A 19,573-nucleotide genomic window follows, 5' to 3' on the forward strand; every position below is an offset into this window, starting at 1 on the left:
TATAAATAAACCGAAAGCTTTCCTCCCTTAAACACAACACCCCAATTATTCCATTAAGCCATGGCCTCTCTTCAACTTCCATGCACACACTCCCCTTCGTGCTCCGACCACCGCCGCTCAACTCCTCACCGGCTCTTCCCCAAGCCCTCACACTTCAACACCCACCCAAAGCGCAGCCACCGCCTGCAAGTTTCCTGCACCGCCGCCCCAGACGGTGGCCAAAACCAAAATGTGGAAGGGAAGGTCGACAGAAGGAACATGCTTCTGGGTTTAGGCGGCCTCTACGGCGCCACCAACCTGGTTCCTACCCCTTCCGCCTCGGCCAATCCCATCCAATCGCCGCAACTAGACAAGTGTGGCGCCGCTACCAACTTGAATACCGGCAAGCAGCTAGACATCAATTGCTGCCCCCCGACTTCAGAAACTGTCGTTGATTACAAAATCCCTCCTTTTCTCCGCACCAAAACAAGGCCAGCGGCTCATAGAGTTTCACCCGAATACATTTTCAAGTACAACTTAGCCGTTGATCGGATGAAGCGTCTCCCGGCCGACGATCCACGTAACTTCATGCAACAAGCTAACATCCACTGCGCTTACTGCAACGGCGCTTACGATCAGCCCGGCCAAGGCACACTGGACCTTCAAGTCCATAATTCCTGGCTCTTCTTTCCTTTCCACAGGTGGTACCTTTATTTCTACGAGAGAATCCTTGGAAAACTCATCAACGATCCCACTTTCGCTTTACCATTCTGGAACTGGGACAATCCTAAAGGCATGACCATCCCACCCATGTTCGTCGATCCCAAATCTGCCATCTACAATGCCAAACGCAACCCGAAAAATCTGCCTCCCGCTGTGATAGATCTAGGCATGACTGGGAACACCGACACTCTTCAAGTTGTGGCCAACAACCTCACCGTAATGTACACCGAGATGATTCGTGGTAACTCCGACGCGTATGATTTCATGGGCAAGGCTTATAGAGAAGGAACCCCTGTCAATCCAGGCCCTGGTGCTTCCGAGCGTGGCTCTCACACAGCTGCCCACGTTTGGGTCGGAGATCCCAGAGAGCCCAGCGGAGAAGACTTGGGTAACTTCTACTCAGCAGGCAGGGACTCTTTATTTTACTGTCATCACGCAAATGTAGACCGAATGTGGACTCTATGGCAATACTTCTTGCCCAGCGCCAAAGTTCCAGACAAGAAGATCACAGACCCTGATTTCCTCAACACCTCGTTCCTGTTCTACGACGAGAATGCGAAGCTCGTTCGCGTGACTGTGAAGGACTGTTTAGATAATCTGAAAATGGGATTCGAGTACGAGAGAATCGATCTCCCATGGCTGGACTACAGGCCTCCACCCCAGACTGCCAAGGCTAGAATCGCCAGAGTCGCCTCCACGGCACCAAAAGCAGAGACTCTGTTTCCATTGGATCTGGACAGAGTGGTGAGGTTCGAAGTTTCCAAGACCAAGAAAGGGAAAGCCGACGAATTGCTGGTGTTGGAAAACATAACGGTGGACACATCCAAATTCCTCAAGTTCGACGTGTTTGTGAACGATGAAGACGACAATCCAGGGGAGCTGGACAAGGCCGCTTACGCAGGAACATACGCGCAGGTGCCGCACAAAACGAACAGCCCATCGGCCGCCACTTCGATCCGGCTGAAGCTGACGGATTTGTACGAGGACATGGATATCGCGGACGATGACACCATTGTCGTGACCTTGGTGCCCAGACATGAGGGTCCTGGTGTCACCATTGGTGGTATCAAAATCATCGAGAATCCTACTCCTACCACATCCAGTTAACTGATGTCCAGGTTTCCTCGGATCATTAATGTTTGTATGAATAAGACTTCGTGCAGTACTACTGGTCCTCTCTTGTTTTCTCCAATAAGTTCATTTCCATTGGCACAATGCAGTTCAGGTGCTTTTGTTTGATTCTGTTTTCTGTATCGATCGTTTTCTCTCGAATTAATGTTGCACTCTTCTACATATGTTGCTCCACTTGTCTGATGTTGAAATAAACTTTGGATTATTGTGCTCGAATTAATCATTTTGTTGCTAAAATTGGAATATCTATGTATTACTTCTTGGAGGAGTGTACTATAACCGATCTTTACTTTGAAAATGAATTAAGGGTTTCTTTAGATATTCTATGGTACGTCGTTCTTTTGTTTTTTCTCCATGTGTTTTTTGTGAGACGATTTTCTTGTAAACGTTTGGAGAAATATAAGAAATCATTGGGTTTCTTCCCGATCTTAGGATAGAAAATTCGACCCATGAGACATGAATATTATTCATGGGTATTGTCACCTACTCCGTTGGTAAGTTTATCCGTGAGTATTTCAAGTTTTCAACAATATTTATTTGATCTATTTCATTTTGATTAATTTATTCATATCTATGAATATATAGCTTTCATCATCGTGAATTTCTTCCCGCTTGTTATTTATGTTATATTTCGTTTTGTCTTTTCATCTGTCTTTAGTTATATAGTTTTATTAAGTTTACTTTATTAAATTAATATCGATTGCTACATGTATATTTTTCTTTAAATTATTTATATTTTTTTTTGTTTTTGAAATATTATTTAAATATTTTTTAAATAAGGACAAAATTTGAAATTACTTTATAAAATTTAAAATTCAACAATTTCTTAAACTGTATGAAAATACACACGTCTAAATGATCAATGAGATGGAAGGAATAATATTTGAACTCGCTAGATGTTTTGGCGATATCACACTTGATACTAATTATGTTGACATTCTTTTTTCAAGTGTGATGTAAGGTGTAAAATAATACATCAAGAGAAAGCATAGAATTAGCCGAATCGACATATATATATATATTTTTTTGAAGCACGTAGAATCAACATATAAATATATGCATGTATGTAAGTCAAATTAAAAGCAGAGACAAAAATTTCTCCACAATTCCAAATTAATATATTGAGCCATCTTAGAGTTTTCACATGCATATATATATATATATGCTATAATATATTATCAGATTTCCGTCATTCTTGACAGTTGCTAAGCGTGCTAATTAATGGTTATTTATATATTTGCTTCGGAGTACACAACCACACACCCCAACAGTTCATATACATATTTCTTTTTAATTCAATTTCGGGGTCGAAATATAAAAATTATAGATATTATTGAACCAAAACGTAAACCATATATAAATATATTTCTATGTTCTCTATTCAAAATATCAACATTTTTAGATGTTCGTAATATTTCATGGAAAATGGAGACGTAACATAAGTATATATAGGGGTGGTTTTTCGGTATACCGTACTAAAATACCGATATTAATTGAAAAAATTCATACCGATATCGATATCGAAATTCTGAAATTTTGATATTAAAAAAATCCATACTAATATACCGTACATATTTTAAAATAATTCGGTATACCGAATGCATGCATGTCATTTTTAAACGGCAATTAAGCTATAATAATATTTAAATTAATCACCTTCCATTATGATTAATATATGGATCATTTTGTTTTTTAAAAACTGGGAAGGAAAAGTGAATCGGAGTCACAATTGTAATGTGCAAAATAGGGCCCCCGTCACCTTTTTTCGAACAAATTTTTTTTATAAATTTTTTTTTCTGTATAATTCTTTAGATATATTAAAGTTTTCACTATATTTGTTTTTTTTAAAATAATTAGTTAACTTATTTGCAGGATTTTTAAGTATAATATCGCATTCATGTCGGTGGAGCTAAAACACGGTAATAAATTGGTAATATCGAAATAGGAAGGTTACGTTGCAAATTGAATTTAATGTGAATTTGTTTTAACTTTAAAATATTTTAGATAACGCGGCTAAAAACGGCTCAACATATAAGTCATCCAAGTCGATAATTTATTTTTTTTTTACTAAAGGGTGGGGTTAGTGGGCATAAATCGAAGACCTCTCCCAATTGTGATAGAGGTGATGCCCTTTGACCAAGAGGTTATTGGCCAAGTCGATAAATTAGTTAAGTAATGTTTTTCACTTAATTTATGTCCAAATAAATTGCTCGGGATTCGAGCTAGGGGGTTAGGTGGGGGACACTTTTATCTCAGGGTAGTTGTGTGCGCGATCCTAGCTAGCTATTTGTTATAATAATTGAGGGGATCAATTTTTATTTTATGATAAATTATAAAAAAATAGATAGATTATATTATTATAAATAACACTTTAAGACAATATCACAAGTTAATTTATGAGGTGGACTTCTTATTTGACATGATAAATGAAACAATGAAAATTTACTTTTCATCATAAGTGTTATATCGATCAATGTCAGATATTCACCCAACATTTCATATTGAAAAATCAAGAAAAAAATAATGAATTAATAAAATGAAATAATATCTCGATTGATACGAATTTTTTTTTTTGAAGTACAAAAACAAAACATCATTGTGTATGTTTAAAATAGACAATATTATATATCAAGAGATATCTAGTTTCCGTCGTATTGTAGAGGGACTACTCAACAAACAAATGTACTCTGTCACCAACGGTGCTTAATAATAACTTTGTGATTGTAAAATTTGGCAGATGGAGTATTAATGTAGAGAAGGTGGATCTTGACAAAAAATAGGGGAAATCTGTTGATTGATGGTGATTGGCTTGCTAGGGTTAGTGTAGGAGTAAAATGCAAAAGGATCAAGTGGCCGCATCTCACTTGTCAATTCTTCGCTTCTGGAATCGTGCCCATTATATCTAATAATAAAACCAAACTTTATGACCTTATCCATTCAATAATTTAAAGTAAAGTGCACCCGGTGTAGCATCTGACCTTTATTGGGCATGAGATTCATATAAATGTGTGAATTTCATACCCAATGAAGGGTCAAGATCTATCGGGTGAAGAGCACCCGGTGGAGCATAAAACATCCCGTTCTTATATCTTCAATATTCTTCTCTAGTTCTCTTTTTTTTAACGGATCATTCATCTTTAATTTGTTTATAAATTTTTATAGTAAATATTTGTACACACTAAATTCTTAATATCCATGTATGATGTACCAGGTTCATATATATATAACATGTATTCTTCATCCACTAACTTACATATGGTGTACACACACAATTTTATGTCGATACATTAAAAACAAGACCGGTTAACTTGATTGGTAGACATATAGAACTGATCAAACATCTAAGGTGATAGATCTTTTTCTTTTCTTGATCTTTATTTATATTTTTTATTTTGGCAAATAGTGTCCTAATTAATTGATATGCCAAATTAAACACGAACTCAGAAAATAAATAAATTTATAAAATATCCTTAATCGAACATTTTATTAAAATGATATGGCATCGTGATGAAAATTTAATATTGCATAGTTTATAAATAAACAAAACACGTAACGAAGCGTTCAATATAAAAATCCTAAAAACACACATGTATTTCAAATATTTGACCAAACCGCGACAAAAATAAAAGTTTCAAAATTTTGTTTAATATATATTTCTAAAACAAAAATTTTGTTTAATCAAAAAGTGTACACGTGGGTATGCATATCCACCTAACTCGGTCTATGCACGTGAATTCCCCAAGTGAAACCTAACTCCAATACATACATACAGACTATATATATGTATATATATTTTATTTTTTGAATATCGTACATAGTAGTATAAATTGAATGATAGTAATGGCCAATCGATTCAATTTTCAATGCACATGCCTAATGCCTTTACTAGATATTATTATTATTATTATTATTGAAAATGCCTAATGCCTTTACTAGATATTATTATTATTATTATTATTATTATTATAAGGTGAGAGCCCACAGACACTACATTTCGATGCGCACAGGATAAACTTTGGACTAGTGCAATAGTTTGCAAACTACATTAGCTAGGTAAATCGTGCAGACATTATCTTTCTATGTGCACTAAATAAACCGCACATACGCTATCTTTCGTGTGCACTAGATAAATTTTCAAACTAACGAATGCAATAGCCTGCAAACTACATTAGTCAGGTAAACCGATGACAATTCATGCGCGAGTCTGCGACAGACTAGTCCAAATAGATGTTGATAGTGGAATCGAAGTCCTAGCCAATGGCCTCTGGTCAAACGCTCACATGCTTCACCAACTCGAACACCCTCTTAAAGTCAATAATAATAATTATTATTATTAGCCATATGGTCCACAATTCTTATTATTCTTATTCTTTTTCACATAAATTCTTATTATTTTATTTGACATATAAATTATATGATACATATATTTTATTCAACATGATTCATGAAAAAATATTATTATGCATATAAAAAGTACTATTATTTATCATGGAACAATATATTAAATCGATCCCTTTGTGAGACTGTCTTGAACAACACTGTCAGCACATACTATTTGTTGTTTTCCCCACTCCAGAACATATGTTTCTTGAATGAGAAATTTGTACGGATGTAAACGAGCCGAGCCAAGTTTTTAAATGTTCAAGCTCGTTTCATTTATAACGAGCCGAGCCCGAGCTTATTTAACGAATATATTAATAACTCACGAGCTTATTCGAGCTTTTATCGAACCTAAACGAGCTTAATATATTTAAACTATAAATTTAAATATTCATTAAATTAATTAAAAACTAAATTATATATTTGAAAAAAAATATAATATTATTATTAAAATTTGTAATTTTATTCTAATAAATTAATTTTTATATATTTTTCAATATTTTTCATAAGTAAAGTGTAAATTTATAAATTAAATATCAATACTATTATTTTTTCGTCTAAGAGATGACTTACGAGCTTGTTAACGAGCATGTTCACGAGCTAACGAGCCGAATATTGTAAAGCTCGAGTTTGGTTCGTTTGCCTTAACGAGCCTCATTAAACGAGCTCGAACGAGCTTTTAACGAGCCGAGAGCCGAACAGTTCGCGAACTGTTCGTCTCATTTACATTATTAGAAATTTGGTTAAAATATTATGTCATGTTCTTTATTTTCAAGATCTCAATTTATGTGCATGCAAATTTGCTCAACGTTTCTAGTGGGGGAAAAATCGTGTTGAATTATTCAAAACTACGGACCTACATGTTTAAAGTTCATGTTTTATATATGTTAGATACATAATAAAGGGGCAATAGAATATGTAGATTGTTATATCACGAAAACTTTTGTAAGGGAATAGGGGTTGTACATAAACAGTTTGAGGTGTTGTCACAAGTTGTTGACAATACCTACAATAACACTTTGAGTAATTTGCAGCGAAATATAATTAAAGTATAACTAAAATAAACAAGCAACCAATAAACATACTCAATTGATTTAAGCAAGAGTATAAAATACTCTTGCAGCGCTCAGGGCAAAACTTCAGTAGAAAATTTTCAAAGAGTTTTACAAACCCTAACACTAGTGATTATTGTAAAATTTAATTTCTCAAAACAAGTGAGAAAATAAATAGTAAACGTTCTCCTAAAAATATTCTATATGAAATAGAATAATGAAAACACAGTAAGAAGAAAAACTATGCTGAAGCCAAAATCACACGAGCAGCACACTTCTTGATCTCCAATCTTCAAGTGTTCTACAAGGCTTCAAGTTGTCACAGCTTCAACTAAGCTTCAGAGAGATCTTCAGCTTTTCACAATGTACGTACTTAGGTTCTCACGTTTTTCTCTCTATCAATCTCTCTCTCTTGTGTACGCCTATCTCAAAATAAATAGGCCAAGAATCCTTCTTCAATATATTTTCTTGTAGGCATAGCATTCCTTTGATTTGATCATATCAAATCTACACAAATAAAGAATGATAAATATTAGATATGATATGTTAAATATTCTAATCAGCTTATCAATATCGCAAATAGGAAATAAATCACATAAATAAAGATTACTTCATGTCCAAGAAAGGCAAAAGATATTAATAAAATCTTTTTCAAAATATGATGATTTTAAGGAATAAAATATTCCTTTCAATCTCCCCCTTTTTGCCTTTCTGGAGAAAACATATTTAACTCACAAATATATCAACTAAACTCCCCCTTAATCAAAACTCCTCCTGAATAGATTCTTCCCCTAAGTATATCCAGAGGTGTTGTCGCGAGATGTTGGCAACATCTAGCTATGACACTTTAAATCAGAAATCATAAGAGCAAGGAGAAACACAATCAAGAAATCATATCAGAGTTAACACCACATAAAAGACAGTTTTGATTATGATCAGGAAAAAAACAAAACTAAACAAATAATAAACAAAAATCTAAACTAGCAAAACCAACAAAAACTAAAAACGAAGATTAAAATTGATTGCTCTCAGATTCAGCTTCTTCTGCTTCACTTTTTTCTCTCCCTTTTTGTTCAGAAGGGTCAACTCCGCTTAGTAGTGATTCATAGTGAGCCTTTAACCCTTCATAATAGGCCAGGTCAGCCTTTGCTTGTGCAATATTTTGCTCAGCATGTACCAATTGAGCTTGTATGAATGCAGGATCAACATCATGAGCAGTAGAGGGGGGGGGGGGGTACAAAAACAGAAGTGGCAGAGGAGGTGTTGGCAGCACCTGCCACAACACCCGCGGCATCAGCAGACTCAGACCAAGGAAGGTCTATCTTCCGATTTCCTTTGAGCAAAGCAGGTGAGATCTTTAGCAACTCTCCTGGAGCAATAAGTGCTTCATCATCATCCTTCTCAATCTCTTTAGATAGCAGCATAGAATAGATGAGTGATGGATAAGGCAGCTTCAATATAGGTTGAGCACCATCTGCAAAATCCATGACAATGTCATACACGAGTCGGCCGTAGTTGAATGCAATTCTAGTACCAACAGCATACAAGACAGGGGCTTGATGCTTGGTAACCACACTGGAATTTCCGGATGGAGTCCAAGTCTTCACGACAGTTTTATGGAGGACAGAGTAAAAAGAAGTGAGCTTGGCTGCTGGCAATTTCTTAGGATGAGCTGGGTAAACAGTGACATGTCCTCCAGTGATGACAGATGTCATCTCATCCATGGTAGGCAGAGCAGCATCATCAGAGGACTTTCCCATTTATAATGGCAGGGCTGAAAGAGAAGATCTGCCCATGCACATAAACTTTTCCATACTTCATGTATCTAGGATCCTTCACAGCTTCAGTGAGATTGCAGTAGAACTCAAGCACCAGTTCTCTGCAAAAAGGACCAGCAGTAGTAACAGTAGACAGTATGTTCCTTACCTCGAAAAATCTCACCATGTTCTGAGCTCCATAGCTCTCAACATCAATGTTATGCTCCTCCAGAAACTCTCGATCAGCATAATTCTCCCAGCAATCAGCAATCTCCTTGGAGTAAAAAGCAGATGAATAGGACGAGTTTACCTGGTATTCTTCATCTAAGGTATTGTCCAGGGTGTCGGCAACACCTTCCTCAGCACCTTCCTTTTCTTCTTCAGAGTCAACAGAATCGTACTCTTCTTCTAACTCCTTCTCAGCATCTGAATCTTCACTCGAATCAGAGCTGGAACTATCAGAAGGTTGAGGGCGGTTGTCAGCAAATTCTGCGAGCATCTCCTCGTCTGGTTCATCCTCAGATTCTGGTGCAGAAGCTGTAGCAGTGAATGAAGGCTTTTTACCTTTAGACTTCTTCATTTTAGCCATGAACTAGGCTATTGACATTTCTTATTCATCGGACATAACAGGAGGAACAATAGATGTCTCCTCAACAGTAGGACAGATACAGGTGCATCTTTCTTATCAGCCGCAGCAGCAACAGGTGATGAAGTTTTTGACTCTGTGGAGTCCTTATCAGAGGAATCACTTGCTGATTTGCTTTCAGCAGCAAAAGGAACCAGAATAGCATCTCCAGATGGTTCCTGGGTACTCGATTTTCCCCTTTTTCAGCGGACTAGATTAAAGTCTTCATCAGAGCTCTCATCTCTAGAGGTGAATTCAGTGTCCACCAGAGATGGTCTTGACGGTTGTCCTTTTCCACGGAATCGTTTGGAGGCAGTGTAATCTGGGTTGTATCCAGCTTGTCTCTTGGATCGACGAGTTAAGGGTTTCGTGGGAAACACCTTATTCACCACGATCATGTCTGGAAAATTCTCTACATCGATGGCATTGCCAGGCTCTCCTGGAGCGATGGAGTCCAGAGGCACAGGTTCCTCGGCAACAGGAATGATTGCTTGCTCAACCACAGGGTGTGGTGATGTAGGTGTTGTGACACCTTCCGCAGCATCTTCCGTGTATCCCATCTCAGAACGAATATCGTGTAAATCAAAACCTTTTCCTGCCATTAGAATGTGAAAGAGTGAACAGAGAAGAAATTTTAGGCAATGGAAAAACAGGGAGTACGGAGGATACAAAGGTGCGAAACAAAGCAAGGAGATAATATCTTTCCTTAAACAGATAAGTACACAAATATATAAGGCACCAAATCTTTTTCTATTCTAACTCGGATTCTGAGTAGACCCCAACGGTAACAAAATCTCCAACGGTAACTATGAGGAGAACGGTAATAAATCCGATTTAATTTGGCAATAAATATCTTCGATTTTCTCCGATAACTTCGGCCCAAATATTTCACCAAATATTTCCAAATTTAACTCCTCATCAGAATATAACACCACTGAAACAAAATCCAATCACATTCAAATTCAAAAATTCAGAGGATAGGGCAAAAATCACAAATTTTGTTCGATCAGAATTTTTAACCTTTTGGCTTAGTATATTCACAAAAATTAAATATATGCATGACCTAATTATGTCTAAAACAAAGTGTGACAAAAAATTAAAATGCAAAAAATATGCGCAAATAAATGTTGATACATGAGGTGTTATCCACGATGTTGGCAACATCTCCCAGCAGCACTTCAGGATTCAGAAAAATTTTGATATTTAATTCATTATTTTACAGAAGTGGTAGCCTGCACACTAAAGGAACGATCTTCATATGGACCCCTTTAGGTAGTTTTTTCCATTTGTTTCTGATTATCAATCAAATTTGATGATTGATTCAACTCAAGTTTAATCATTTTTTGTTCTTTTGTTATTCTGATTTTGCAATGTCACTTTTCATTTGGGACAAGATCATGAAATACACGAACGTCCCTTCACTACTTTGTGACAAAGTCAGAACTCTTCTTTGATTAATCCACATTAAGCTGTAAAATATTTTGATGAGAATCCTGAGTGAAAACTAGTCAATGGTTACAAAGTATCCAACACATCACAAAACAAAATGAATGCATGAATGCAGTATGCCTAAGATCCAAAAAAAAATGAACATGCATAAAAAAGTGTTGACACAGGGTGTTGGCAACACTCCTGACAACATTTAAGTTTTGTTTATAATGCACACATACTGAGAGACTTCCTTAGATTGAAAAATCTCTCGAAATCCAAAGCTTTTGTGAATATATCAACTAATTGGTTATTAGTTCCAAAAAACTCAATTAAGATCATGCTTTTCTCGACCAAATCTCGAATGAAGTGATGTCTAATGTCAATGTGTTTAGTTCGAGAGTGTTGTACTGGATTTGGATATATCAATGACACTAGAATTATCACAGTACACAATAGGAGTATCACTCTTAACACCATAATCATTTAGCATTTGATTTGACAGTTTTTCATTAGACCTCATAGGTATGCGCATGTGTTTAGTGTTGTCATTCAGAAACTTCTTTACAAGATTTTTAGCATACTTGTTTTGACACAAAAATATACCATCATGCATTTGTTTCACTTGCAAGCCCAAGAAATATGTTAACTCACCAACCATGCTCATCTCAAATGTAGACGACATGCACTTCACAAAATCATCAACAAGTTTATCATTTGAAGCACAAAAAATTATATCATCCACATAAATTTGGAAAATTAATATATTACCTTGAGACTTTTGCACAAACAAAGTCTTATCAACTTCACCTTTTTTGAAGCCAATATTGAGCAAGTACTCAGTAAGTCTCCCATACCATGCACGTGGTGCTTGCTTCAATCCATACAATGCCTTTTTTAACTTATACACATAATCAATATGATTTGGATCCTCAAACCCTTTGGGTTGTTTCACGTAGACTTCTTAATTTATGATCCCATTCAAAAAGGCACTTTTTACATCCATTTGATAAAGCTTCATTCCCATGTTACATGAAATAGCAAGAAAAAGTTGGACTGACTCAATGCGGGCTACAGGAGCAAAGGTTTCATCAAAATCCATCCCTTCAACCTGTGTGTACCCTTGAGCTACCAACCTAGCTTTATTTCTAATGATGTTTCCCAACTCATCAGTTTTATTTTTAAAAATCCATTTAGTTCCTATGACATTACCATGAGCAGGACACGGTACCAAGTACCAAACATCATTCCTAACAAATTGTTCTAACTCTTTATGCATAGCATTGACCCAAAATTCATCTTTTAAAGCCTCTTCAACCTTTTTGGGTTCAATATTTGACACGAAACAAGAGAATCTTACCTGAGAATATGTAGAACTCATGCACAACAAACCTGCCATCTTTCGATAATCCACTTTCTCTTTCCTTCGAGTTTGCAAGTCTCCATGCACATCTCCAATGACCTGTGAGGTTGGGTGATTCTTTTGAATTCTGCTTGAAACGTTCTTTCCAGCTTCATTTACCTCACTGTTCTCATCAATATTCTCATCAGTAGGCTTTTCAACTTTTGATTCTGCATTTTCTATAGGAGGTGTTGTCAGAGGTGTTGGCAACACTCCTTTGATAGCATCTAAATTTCCAAAATTTTCAAGCAGATAATTAACTTCATCCTCAGCTGTTTTCTTTTTTAGATCTGCAAAATCATCAAAAACAACATTAATTGACTCAAAAATAGTCCTTGTTCTCAAGTTGTACATCCTATAGGCTCGACTATTTGATAAATATCCCAAGAACATACACTTATCACTTTTTGCATCAAATTTAGCAAGATGATCTCTATCATTCAAAACGTGACATACACATCCAAAAACATGAAAATATTTAAGGTTTGGCCTCTTTCCCATGATTATTTCATAGGATGTCATAGTAGTACCATTCCTCAAATAAACTCTATTTGAAATATGACATGTAGTATTCAAGGCTTCAGCCCAAAAACGTTTTGAAATATTTTTCGAACTCAGCATCACTCTTGCCATTTCTTGCAAAGTCTTATTTTTCCTTTCAGCAATTCCATTTTGTTGTGGAGTTTTAGGAGCAGAAAATTCATGAAAAATACCTTTCTTATCACACAGACTAGTAAAAGAAGAGTTTTCGAACTCCTTACCATGATCAGTGCGAATACGGATTACCTTCAGATTATGTAGATTCGTAATCTTAGTGAGCAGTTTCTTGAAGGCATCAAATGTGTCCGATTTTCCTCTCATAAAATTTACCCAAGTATATCGTGAGAAATCATCCACACAAACAAAAGAATATTTCTTACCTCCAAAGATTTCAACATCCATTGGATCCATCAAGTCCATATGTAAAAGCTCAAGGCAACGTGTTGTCACAGATGTTGGCAACACCTCGTGTGACACCCTAGTCTGCTTCCCTTTCTGACATGCTTCACACACAAATGGAATACCAGATTTTAAGTTAGACATACCTCTGATAGCATCTAATTTACTTAAGTTCTTTAAAGTCTTGAAGTTTGCATGACCCAATTTTTGATGTCATAGATCAAACTCATTCAATTTTGTGTGCCTACAAGCCATCTCTTCTCCGAGTTGATAGCAGTTATCCGATGACCTTGTACCTGTCATGACACACAAATTTGAATCATCAAAAACTTTGCATAATTTCTTATCAAATTGCACATGCAAATTATTATCACAAAGTTGGCTTATGCTTATTAGATTTGCGGTTAATCCTTCAACATGAAGCACATTGTGAAGCTTGGGCAGACCAGCAACATCCAGAGTTCCCTTTCCAACAATGTTTCCCTTTGAACCTCCACCATAGGTTACTTTTCCACTTTTCTGCTCAACATAGTCAGTGAGAAACTTTTTGGAACCTGTCATCTGACAAGAGCTACCGCTATCAAAGTACCATGCACCTGAAACATTAGTTCTCAAAGCAGTATAAATCATATGACATTGAATATCAGCTTTTGGTACCCAAATCTTTCTTACATAAGATCTGTTTCTAAGGATGTTGTGGGGAGGTGTTGGCAACACCTTAGGCAACACCTTTGATGCAGATCTATACCTGTAGTCTTTCTGCAGCTTAAAATAGTACGGTTTCATATGACCAGGTCTATGAGAGTAGTGACATATGTACCTACGTTTCCTTCTAGACATTGAAGGAGTAACAGGCTGTGGCTTTGGTTTTGGAGGATCAATAGGTAAGGCCTTTCTGCTTGAGCTTTCTGTACTACTTCTTTTCTTGACAAACACAGGGCCTTTCGAACTATCACCAACCTAAAATATGCTGTTTTCAAAACCTAAACTAGTCGTACCATCTCTTCCCATCATGAGTAGCGAATCAAGCTTGGAAGTGCTTGAATTAAACTTGGCCAAAGTAGCATTTGCTTTTCCGAGTTCTTTCTTCACTTGGCTTAATTCTATGTCTTTCTTACTCAGCATGACTTCCAGTCTTGACACATCAGCCTTTAGATCAGAATTTTCCTTTGAAAGAATAGTATTCATCTTATTTCTTTCAACCCAATCAGTATGTAATTCTTCAAACATCATCCGAGCTTCTTCCATGGACATTGTCTCTTCATTTGTATCATTATCACACATATTATCAATAATGGAGGAATTCAAACAAACTGACCTTTGGGAGATGTTGTGGCCAGGTGTGGCAACACCTGCGGCAACACCTAAAGGATTGACTTGAAACTTTTTTTTGCTCTTCAGTAGGGCAGATAAGGCAGTATGGCTTTCTTCATCTTCTTGTTCTTATTCTTCAGACTCTCCATCACTCAAGGACGTGTTCATCCCTTTCCTAAGCGTGTTGGCACACTCATTTTCATAGTGTCCAAAACCTTGACAAGCATGACATTGAACAGTGTCCAACTTCTTTGACACAAACTTCTTCTTCCCTTCCAACATCAGTCGAGGCTTAGGAGTATCAACAGGTTTCCTTGGTGATTGTTTTGGTCCAGTAATCCTTAAAGGCTTGTTAGAGAACATTGGAGCCTTGAGTTTTTGATCCGTCTTTCTTGATTCTTTCATCTTCTTCAGATAATCATTGAATTTCCTAGTCATAAGAGAGATCGAATCATCTTCCAAGTCAGATTGATGAACTTCTTGATGAAATTGAACATACTCCTCGTATGAGGGTTTCGAGGTTTAAAGGGCTATTGATTTTCCTTTATCCTTCTCTTGTTCTGAATTGTTCATCTCAAAAACTTGAAGGATGCTAATCAGTTCAGTCATCTTCATCTTTGAAGTGTCTTTAATTTCTTCAAGCGCCCAAATTTTCCCATTAAATCTTTTAGGCAAGGATTGATAAGTGCATTTTATGCACTTAATTTGCATATGATTTGATTTGGCTTTTGTGATGTATCGAGTAGATTTTATGCGTATTTGTTGTTGTTTTTGTGAGATGCAAGGATTGGAGGAAAAGTAACGAGAAGAGATAGAAAAAGTAATTACGGAGATGCAAGTTTACAAAATTACTGGAGCTGATAGATACATCCAAATCCAATCTTCACCGTTCACAATGAAGTTTGGGATGATTTAAAGCTGTTGTCAAATTTCAGCTCAATCCAACGGCTAGAACTCAAGTTATGATTTTTGCAAGAATGCTGCGCGAGCTGGATGCGCTGTAGCGCACCCGCGCCCGGAACCGGCGCACCCGCGCCCTGTAGCTCTTATTTTGAGAAAATTATCGGCGATCAGCGCCCCTGCACCCTAGGACAGCGCACCCGCGCCTTGGAATCCAAAAACGCGGCGCACCCGCGCCTGACGTGTCGTATTTTTGGAAACTTTTAGTCTCGAACTTTAAAAGGACTCTTTGGCATATATCAGATTATTATCGAGGGTTTTCATTAGTTTTTGAAGGCTAAAGACGGCTAGAGACCTAGGAAAATGGAGAAGAAGCATTCTTGGCACGAAGACGGACGAAGCGACTACCGGAGACGGAGAAGCATCATCTACCTTCGTTTTTATTTCATTCATTCTCCTAATTTTTGAATGATGTTCAAGAACATGCTTTGTTTGATTTTTATTTTCATTATGAACTAATTCCTTTGTCTAGAGGGACGACGTAGCTTGACTTGAAACCATGTTTTTGATATTTTGATTGATATATTAGAATTATTCATTCGATTTATTTGTGTTTTCCTGAATTGATTGCTTCAATTTACTGGCCATAGATTGAATGATATTTTATTTAGAATCTATCACTCGAGATAGGAGATTTTGAATACGATATAGGAAAATACATCTTTGGTGTTTATATTGTTCGAGAGGCATATAACTCCATAGAAGTCATAGAAGAATTCTTGTGCTATTTACCGGATTTAATAATTGAACTTTGATAGAGATATTGAATTTGCTATTGAATACGAATTTCTGCTTGACACTCGAGAGAGGTAGTAGAAAATAATATGAATTCTTGGCTAATAAACTAGAAGAATTTATGATATAGATTTCTTTATGAATTAACATGATGGATGGTTAAGTGATGTCGAACCTCTAGAATTTGTCTCTCATTGAATTTTCGTCTTGTGAACTCGTCGTTAATTAATTTTATTTATTGCAAATTTTAGTTTGATATAACTCAAATCATTCTCGTAGCTCTACATAGGATTAAGATTTGATTAGTTGCAAATATTTAATATAATATCATTTTATTCATTCTCCGTGGGATCGACTTGGACTCATTTTCTATATTAAAACTTGACACTGTGCACTTGCGGGCACAAAATTACGCAACAAGTTTTTGACGCCGTTGCCCGGGAGTGAATTTTATTTGATTTATATTAAATTGTGCTAATTAGTCTTAATTTTGATTTAGAGCATTTTATTTTATTTTTTTGGTTCTAATTTTAAATTTTTCCTCTCTATGAAGTTTATGCGAAAAAGCCAAATGTTCGACTCACTGCTCTTTGATACGGAAATCGAGAAAACTGCCAAAGCTTTGAGAAAAGCTAGAAGAGAAGAGTTGCAACAAATGGCTGAGGAAAGGGAAAGAGCTGTCAATAATGCTCCGGTGCCGATCAGAGATAACTTTCGACCGGTGATCAATAATCATTATTCTGGGATAGCTAGGCAGAATATCACAGCAAATAATTTTGAGTTGAAGCCAGCTTTGATTAATATGGTGCAGCAAAATCAGTTCAGGGGTGTAGCTACTAAAGATCCAAATTTGCATCTGCGCACCTTTCTGGAGATTGTTGACACAGTGAAATTCATGGTGTTACTGAAGACACCATCAGAATACGATTGTTCCCGTTCTCTCTTAGGGACAATGCTCGTAGTTGGTTGCAGTCATTACCTCCTGGGAGCATCACTACATGGGAAGACATGACATCTAAATTTCTGGCTAAGTACTTTCCACTTGCCAAGTCTGCCCAGCTGAAAATTGAGATCACAACTTTCAAACAGCAAGATCATGAGTTATTGTATGAAGCTTGGGAGCGCTACAAGGAATTGCTTAGGAAGTGTCCGAACCATAATTTTCCAGATTGGGAGCATATCGAATTATTCTACAATGGTTTGAATGGGCCAACTTGTATTTCTGTGGATGCTGCTGCTGGTGATTCGATATTCTCTAAATTTCCTGCGGATGCATATGAGATGCTTGAACAGATGACTATTAACAGTTATCAGTGGCCGAGCGAGAGATCTGCGATAAGAAAGCCTGCTGGAATTCATGAGGTTGATGCGTTCACTGCTTTGACTGCTCAGATGGCTACTATTTCTACACAGTTGGCTGCACTGATCAAAGGAAATCAAGTTTCTATTAAGACAGCATCACTGGCGACTGCCGTAATTTCTGCTGATGGATTTGAGAGTGTGGAGCAAGCTCAATATGTGAACAACATAAATTACAACAACTATCGAGGTAATCCTATACCCAATCAATATCATTCTAGTTTGCGTAATCATGAGAATTTTTCATATGCAAATAATAATAATGTATTGAATCATCCACCGGGGTTCAATAATCAAAAGGATGAGGGTAGATCATCTTTGGAGGATTTGGTTGGTAATTTTATTTCTGAGTCCACAAAAAGATTTTTAATAGACTTGATAATATGGAGATACACTTGACCAATGTGGGTGCTTCTATGAAAAATCTTGAAATACAAATTGGTCAACTTGCAAATGCCTTGACAAATCAGCAGAGAGGATCTTTTCCTAGCAACACTGAGGTGAATCCAATAAAGCAATGCAAGGCTGTTACTTTGAAAAGTGGTAAGGAAGTTGGGGTAGATGAACCAAAAGTATTGGATGATGAGGATCGAGTTGAAGAGATTGGGGTTGAATCTGAAGAATCTGTCAGTAAAAATTCTAGCAAGTCTGCAGTTATGCCTGAGAAACCGCCTGTGCCAAAAACTGTTCTGCCATATCCTCAGCGGTTCAAGAAAAAAACGTTGGATGATAAGTTTTCTAAGTTTCTTGACATCTTCAAGAAAATTCATATAAATATTCCATTCGCCGATGCATTGGAGCAGATGCCACACTATGCAAAATTCATGAAGGATGCGATGACAAGAAAGAGAAAGCTTGAAGAATTTGAGACGGTGAATTTGACTGAAGAGTGCAGCGTCATCCTGCAAAAGAAACTACCACAGAAATTGAAAGATCCAGGGAGTTTTACTATTCCTTTTATTATTGGTAGTGCGACTGTTAATAGGGCATTATGTGATTTAGGTGCAAGTATTAATTTAATGTCTTTGTCTATTTTCAGGTCTTTGGAGCTTGGCGAGGTGAAACCAACCACGATTACTCTGCAGTTGGCAGACCGTTCTCTGACATATCCTCGAGGAGTTGTGGAAGATGTATTGATAAAAATAGATAAATTTATTTTTCCTGCTGACTTTGTAGTGCTTGATATGGAAGAAGATCAAGATGTCCCTCTAATTTTGGGGCGACCATTCTTGGCAACTGGAAGAGCTTTAATTGATGTGCAGGAGGGTGAATTAACTCTACGAGTTGGTGGTGAAGCGGTCACTTTTAATATTTATAAGACCATGAATTACCAAGATGAAGTACGTGCTTGTAATCACATTGATTTATTTGATTCTTCTGTGAATAATTTTGTTGTAGGAATAGAGTTGAAAAGTGGGCGAGATCCGAATGTGGCGAAGAAGGTGAAAGATAAAGCTAAGTTCAAGATGATTTTTGAGTATGTTTGGAGGGTGAAAGAGAGGAACAAAACCTCCAATAAAGTGACAGAAATTGGCTAAAATCAGCTTCAAGTCGGGCTGAAGACTTTAAACCAAGCGCTTGTTGGGACGCAACCCAAGTTTTATTTTATTTTTGTTTTGTTTTAGTATTTTTAATTTTTTTTAATTTATTTAAATTTTAATTTTTTTTGAGGGCATGTCTTGTTCACGAGCTAACATTGAATTTTCTACTCTAGGTCCTTGTAAAGAAATATCGAGTATCAATTTCCCTGCCCCAAAAATTATGATGGGCTATGACTACTGACGGTCAT

The 19,573-nt window shown here is 36.6% G+C and overlaps 1 protein-coding gene and 1 non-coding gene across 2 annotated transcripts; one reads left to right on the forward strand and one right to left on the reverse strand.

Annotated features, from left to right (window-relative positions):
* LOC140890659 (polyphenol oxidase I, chloroplastic-like) lies at window positions 1-2,049 on the forward strand. Its single transcript, XM_073298602.1, has one exon. It carries the CDS (start codon window positions 61-63, stop codon window positions 1,807-1,809), a length of 1,749 nt encoding a protein of 582 aa, XP_073154703.1. The 5' UTR covers window positions 1-60; the 3' UTR covers window positions 1,810-2,049.
* A 15,433-nt stretch (window positions 2,050-17,482) lies between these two features.
* On the reverse strand, window positions 17,483-17,588 carry LOC140893946 (small nucleolar RNA R71). The gene has a single exon (XR_012153504.1). It is a non-coding gene; the product is annotated as a small nucleolar RNA R71 (small nucleolar RNA).
* Window positions 17,589-19,573: the final 1,985 nt, after the last annotated feature.

The sequence above is a fragment of the Henckelia pumila genome, chromosome 3 (assembly GCF_033568475.1).
Source record: "Henckelia pumila isolate YLH828 chromosome 3, ASM3356847v2, whole genome shotgun sequence".
NCBI lineage: Eukaryota > Viridiplantae > Streptophyta > Magnoliopsida > Lamiales > Gesneriaceae > Henckelia > Henckelia pumila.